Below are 6,939 nucleotides of genomic sequence, written 5' to 3' on the forward strand. Positions count from 1 at the left end.
CATAAATAATATGAAGGTTGTTCCTCTAACTGTGCTGTTCGGATTCCTTCACGTCAGTTCCCTCGTTGATTTATCACCAACTGTGCTTTGGTAGATGCCTTCTGCCACCTGCTGTTTGCTTTGCAGCACCGCTCTTCCCCCTTTATTTTAATTTTGAGCTTGGCTTTCCAGCGCCCTGACCTGCAGGAGTAAGCATTTTTAAAATTCCATTAAATCCAAGTAGTCTAATTGTAATTTAATAAACTTCGTCCTGCTGGGAATGCTGTGCCCGCACCCCAACGTTCAGTTAAACCGCCCTCAAATTTAAACGGCCATTTCAGGCCGTTACTACCAGCCCCTGCGGCCCCTGGGTGGTGCTCGTGCACCACACGCCTCCCCCTCCCCCCTCCGCCCGCGCGCCCCTCGGGAGCGCGCGGCGCGGGGAGCCTCGCGCCCATTGGGCGGGGAGCGCCCGGCTCGCGCCCGATAGGGCCGCGGCTCGGCCGCTCGGCGGCGCTCATTGGAGGGGAGGCGGCCGCGCCTGGGGCTGCACCAACGCGCCCTGAAGGCGGGGGGGGGACAAGGAAATCCAGGGGGTGCTGCGCCACGGCCCCCCTCAGGCGCTGCGGTGGTTCGGCCCGCGGGGTGCCCTGCCGCTGCCTGTGCCCGGCCCTGCGCGTAATTACGGGCCTGCAATTAGCTGATGAGGGGCCTGCAATTAGCTGATGAGGGGCTGTCCCCGCGCAGCTCCGCGCCTCTAGAGCAGCGTTGTAACTGCGCGGCTCCGAGGGCCTTCCAAAGGGTTCTGGTGTGCTTGGTTGAAATCTTCACCTGTGGTGGAGCGAGGTGACTTGGAGGCACCTCGAGTTTCACACCATGCTCAAAGCTAATTAAACTAATTGTTATCTACAAGTTCCACTGTCTTTTTTTTTATTATTATTTCCATACCTTGCCATTCAGATGCATACCCATACAGCCATTTCAGGATTTTAGCACCATATCAGTAAAACAAGCAAAGCCAGCATAACACACACATTCCAGGCACAGAGCAGGGGGATCTCAGAGAGGCCAACATCCCTCAGAAAGGGATCTCATGACCAGACCTTGAGTCTGTAGGACAACTGTGGAGAACAGATATGTTTAGTCTGTTATTAAGCTGATGGTGCTCATCTCCTGTCAATGGAAAGGGGAGATCCTTTTGTTTTCATTCAGGAGAATGTTCTACACTTCCTATAGAATTAGTATAAGTAAAACACAGGGCTATTTTCAATACTTTTTAATGCATAGCAATGGTGGGACAAATTGCATGTTACACTCAGTAAAATATATCTAAATGTTCATAAAGCTCTGGGGTGCTTACACGCCACGGAGCGTGGCTGTGTATGCTGGCCATCGTATTCAACATCTGTGTCTGCGCGTGCTAGCTGTTTCCCTGGCCCTTTGTCTCTCTCTTCTTGATGCTGCTGCTGCTATGGGGAAAAACAGAGAGAAAGAACAACAGGATATTGTCCGGTTCTGGTCTGTGTGCCAACAGTGACAAAACGTTGTTTTCTCCTCGGTTTTGGGATTCTTGTTGGCTTTTATTAGTCTTGGGCGAGCCTGAGCACATTAAGATGTTTTTTAAATTCTTCCAGTTACTGTGGAAACCTTGAGTCTCCGGGAGGAAGGTGGTGTCCCGTGCCCTTGTGCAGACATTTCTGTTTGGGAGGATGACACCCTGACTCATGCAGAGGAAAAGAAGAGCCCCGTTGCAGAACACAACAGGAAGACGTTCAGCACTGCTCTTTGCCAGGATGACACCTGCAGGGCTGCCGCAGGAGTGGAAGTGAGCCACAGGCTGGATGGGTAGCGCTGAGAAAACTGCATTGCTGTACAAATCTCACGCCAAACCAGAGCACCATTTTGGCTTCCATTCTCCTTTTCTGACACCTGTAGGTAAGCATGAAGTGCACTGCCAGATAGACTTCTGCAGCAAGTTACCGAGCAAAGGAATCATCCTGGGGTGCGGATTCACACCACAGTGGTCTTGTTTAGCTGTCAGGATTATAATCAAGGAATATCAACTGCAAATGTGCTAGGGTTGCTGAGGCAGGAACTGGCTGCTTGCCAGTGCTTGAATGAGGAGGTGGCACCCGGCAGGACGCCTGGAGCTGTGGGTGACACACAGGTACGTGCTGCTGAGGCTGAAGGCTGTGGGGTACAGCAGGAGGAGAGCAGGTGTATGGCCACTATTTTGGGATGGGGATGTTCCTATGTCTAATTTGACTCTGGTAAACTCATTTGACCCCCCAGTAAGTCTGCTTTTGAAATAGGTTATTAGGGTACAGTGACACACTTTGTGATTTTTTAGAAAATCTTAGCTTTGATAATCTCCTTAACATGCACTAAACCCAAATAGTCTGCAGCTTCTGTGAAGTGTGGGCAAAAGCTTTGGTTTCTGCGTGTTCTTGCAGTTGTGGGGACCACTGTCCCTGCTTTGCTGCACCCATACAAGACACCAGTGGTGATAAAGGCCTTTGTGAGAGGATGAAGCAGGGTGAAAAATGATCATTTAGCCAGCTAATGAGTTGTATTAAAACCACACAGGATATAACGGAGGTTTTAATTTCTTCAATAATGCATCATATAGACCACCTAAAGCTAGGAAGCAAATGTCACAAACGCTTTGAAAGATAAATGGCAGAAATTTAAAAAATCTGCTTCAAGTGTGAGAAGTGACAAAGTGAAATAGAACTACAAAGGTGAAAGATATTAATGTGCTAATTACATAATTGTGGGACTACATAAGAAATGCCTGCAATAGGGGGAGTTTATGCAGTTTGTGAGGACTTCAGTATTGATTTAGAAAGACTGAATTTATGGTGTTGCAACTTCTGTTAAGCTGTAAGCTTTTTAAAGAGCTTCTTAATAAATTGACCTGTTATTACATTGTTTGAATGCTGTAGGATGTGAAAATATTGATGTGATGCCTGGGCTTGATTCGAAGGGGGATGTATCTTAAAAATAAAAATAAACAAGTCACTGACACTACACTATTGGGTTTTATCATAGCTTTAGGACTTGTATAGTCCATGAGTTTCCTGTTTATGATTCTGATTTGGGATTGCTGTGTTCATCGTTCTACGTGTTCTGGGAAGTTCTGGGCTCTGTCTGATGAACTGGTTCTGTTGCTGATTTAAAAAAAAAAAAAAAAAAAAAAAAAGCTTTCCTTTTTTTTCTGGTTTAATGGCTTTTTGGTGTTGTAGAGTTCTCTTTACTTTGAACTTCTCTGTGTCTGTGAAGAGCAACTATGTAAGATGTAAGAATACTTTTATTTTGCAAATATTTGTGAAGCTTAATCATTCAGTCTGTTGTGCTTCTAAGCTGTTCTTTCTGGAAATACTAAATAGTTGAGAAGCTTTGGCCAGCTCTAGTTACAACAGGGTTATTGACTGTTAAACAAGACTAAGTTTAATTCTTGTGTTGCTTTAATTACACTTCTGTAAAGACGCTAGAATATATTCTACTTTCTATCTGGGAATAAATGTGCATGCTTGTTCATGCTGTTTTCTGATGTGAACCTAGTGATTTTTAAATTGATACTGCTACTCGATGGAGGTATGTCTAAAACAGTTCTCTTACAGACTTGTTTCAGCTTGTTGAAATGTCTGTTGCTCAATAACTGTTACAAAACTTTAGATATTTTAGTATAAATTAAATAATTTCTTTCTAGGTATACTCATCAGATGCTTTCTGTGATCTTTATCTGTGAATCTGCTCAAGCAATTCCTTCCTAAACTCACTTTAGGAACCGCATCTTGGTCCTTGTACCGCTTTAACTCCCAGAGAAATTATTAAATAACAAGACCGTATAACCTACTGAAAACATAAAATGACTGAATTCCTGGTTTGTTTTAACTGGTGCAATGGTGAACAACCCCAGCCGGTAGGTAGATGCACAAATCCCATCTTTTATCATATTTGTAATTTTATCTTTTGGTTATAATGTGAAACGCTTTTACTATCATGTTGTTTTATTAAATTGGATTAATAGAAAAGCTAAGAATGGATATGGTTATGCTGTGTTTAAGCTTTATATGTTGTTTGTCAGAAACTTTGCCAGTATGATTGTTTGCAGTTCTCAGACCCTATATGTAGGGGATTGACTTTTTCCAAAATTCAAGAAAGCTTTTGCTAAAAATCAAGTAGCAGTAATAAAGGTGCGTTTGACCCTCTCATAGTGTGACGAGTGTAAAGCTTCAGCCTGGTTGCCACAAGGAGTCACTGGGGGGTCAGAACTGCCTGTTTTTCTTTGTTTGCCGCTCCTTGTTTCTGTCTGAAAGCTGCCCCATATTTTCTGAGTAGAAACATAAGATATCTTTCTTTTTATAGAAGAGGCGTCGGAGACTGGACCGGAACATGATAGGAGAACCAATGAACTTCGTCCACAATGCGCATGTTGGGACAAGAGAGATGAGTAGTGACTTTTCATCAGTAAGTGTGTGCTCCTGGATAAGCAGCAATCTCAGCTCAGTATCCTGTAGAGCCAGTAGATACTAAAATACTAGATAATATCATGGAAGGACAAAATATCTGTCTTTGTGTTCACCCTACACCCCTTTCACCCCTCCCCTTCCCCCCCCCCCCCCCCGAAATGCCCCTCAGTTTGTAAGTATAAGATACTGTAGAAGATACGTTCCACAGGATGATCTGACTTCCCCAGTGTCTCTGTGTGTGAAGTGAACCCTTTGGGGTAATGATTCTGTGGAAGCACTTGATACTAGGTCCAGATTTCACATCACCCAAAATCAAAGTTGTGCCATGTTGAGAGATGTAAGAACAGCTGGATGTTGGACAGTAATACCCATTTCGTGCACTGACTTAACACAGAACTTCTAGGTAGTTTTTCTAGTTTTTTTTGTTTGTTTGTTTGTTTGTTTTTTTAGTTACTATTTCTCCCCACTGCTACTGGGACCTAGCACTGTCTGCTTCTTCAAATTTATGCTTTTAGAAATTGTTCTGACAACCAGACTTTGTAAGATGAATGTTCTAATTCTAACTCAGTCTACCCCTTCTTCTTCTAGACTGCATCAATTCAGGACCACATGAAGTCTAAAGGTGGTTACACAAATGGCACTTCAGCAACTGCTGAGCTATAGGAAATTGAAAGAAGTCTGACATTTGCCCTGTCTTAAGAAGATCTCCTGGACTGTGATTTCATATTCTCTAAAGCCTCTTTATCATGAAGTAGAGAGAGTACTTGAATTATAATAGGTCAGTGCGAGCTTTTGCGTTCTTTGCACAATAGCTTCTGAAGGAGTTACTGGAAATTATCCTTAAAAACAGTCTGTCATGGTAGCAACAGTAATTTGTCACTGGATGACTTCCTGGCTGTATTCCAAAAACCTCAAAGTCGTCTTGTAGGATGGGACTGGAAGTTGGCATGAATTGTCTGGGGTTTTGTTATCTCTCTGTCTCTTCCCCTCAAGAAACAAGACTAATTTTTAATTGGAAGATAACATATTTGTACTTCCTATGTGGGCTAAATTGAATATCTAAGTAGGGTCTTGTAGCCTATAACATAACTTCTGACCTAATTTTTGGATGACTTACAATTTAAGGCATTAATTTACTGAGTTATGCTTTAGTATTTTTCTCCATGACTTTCAATAGCAAACCAACTCTAATGTGATGTAACTAGCTGAGTCTGCAAAACCCAGTGAAACTTCTGCCTTGCTGTGATAACGCTGTTGTAGCTTAAAAGGCAGGTTTTGCAGACCTACCCACTTAGAGAAAAACAACCATTTCTCTCAGTTACTGGCCTGCCTCCCCTCTATATGTGCACTAGTATAACTGACAGGTATTATTAATACAACAAAACTAATATCAGGTATCAGTTAATTTGAAGTGGTGCTACAGTATGCTCACAACTTTACGCTAATTTTGCATGAATACTATTGAATTTTAAGCTAAATACATTTAAGAGCTCCCTGTATTACCTATCTGTAACAATAACTGCACGGAACTGGAAGGGGTATCTCTTGCTTCTGTCTCTTTAATTTCGAAACTATTTTCTTAGATGAACTGAAGTCTTTCTTATATATGATTTTAAATGATATGGGTTAAATAAAGTATAATTTAAATGATAGTCAGGAGAATATTAAATGGAAACTGTCTTTTAGAGTTCCAGTGCTTTATAAATATGGATATTTAGCCATACGCAACCTACAGTTTATCTCTTATATCACTTAATAGAAAAACTAATAAGAACTGACAAAACTGCTTAAATAGAGATTTTCCTTTTATCACATCACTGACAACTGTTCTAACTTAAAATTATGAATGACTGTCAGTGCAGAAACTTGTGAAGTTTGCTGTTGTGGGATTAACTAAACACAACTTTTTAAATTACTGCCAAATCAGCACCAGTTATACCGAAAGTCAGTGCACCTCTCCCTTTCTTGCTCTAGGCATAAGATCATCCATTAAACTTTTTTCATGAAAAACAAGAAACCAAAAGATTTGCCAGCTAGATTTTTGGAAGGCAGATTTTTAACTTCAATGATTATGTTTGTGGCTTATGATACTTTTTTAAACTGGCTTTGCTTAAGTCTTAGGCTGCCTATTCTGAGTATATTAGGTAACTTAAAACGCGAAAGGTAGGTTTCTGTATGCATTATAAAAAGAAATATTTTCCCCATGCTTCCTTCCCATATTTCATCTTTAAGGGCCAAAGAGGAAGAGAATGCTACTTTCTGTAGTAGTCAACAGCTGATCATTGCATTCAGCAACCACATAAAAGAGTAAAAGAGAACTCTAATGCCCCACATCTTTCTAGGTCCTTGCTTTTGAATTAAATACATGCCATATTTTAATACCTTTTAAAATTAGCACATTAACTGTAAACTTAGCTTTTTAAACACTTTCATATTTTTGTCTTCTAACTTCAGACTTATTCCAGCAAGCTAGTTAGGATGCAGA

At 41.6% G+C, this 6,939-nt stretch overlaps 1 protein-coding gene across 1 annotated transcript; it reads left to right on the forward strand.

Moving 5' to 3' along the window:
- Positions 1–1,843: 1,843 nt before the first annotated feature.
- LOC309882418 (CDC42 small effector protein 2-B-like) lies at positions 1,844–5,117 on the forward strand (the record flags this gene model as incomplete). Its single annotated transcript, XM_082769504.1, has 4 exons — positions 1,844–1,914; positions 3,692–3,904; positions 4,351–4,452; positions 5,043–5,117. Exons 2-4 carry the CDS (start codon positions 3,851–3,853, stop codon positions 5,115–5,117), a joined length of 231 nt encoding a protein of 76 aa, XP_082625630.1. The 5' UTR covers positions 1,844–1,914; positions 3,692–3,850.
- Between the last annotated feature and the right edge of the window lie 1,822 nt (positions 5,118–6,939).

This window comes from Aythya marila (assembly GCF_965140915.1).
Source record: "Aythya marila genome assembly, chromosome: 11".
Classification (NCBI taxonomy): domain Eukaryota; kingdom Metazoa; phylum Chordata; class Aves; order Anseriformes; family Anatidae; genus Aythya; species Aythya marila.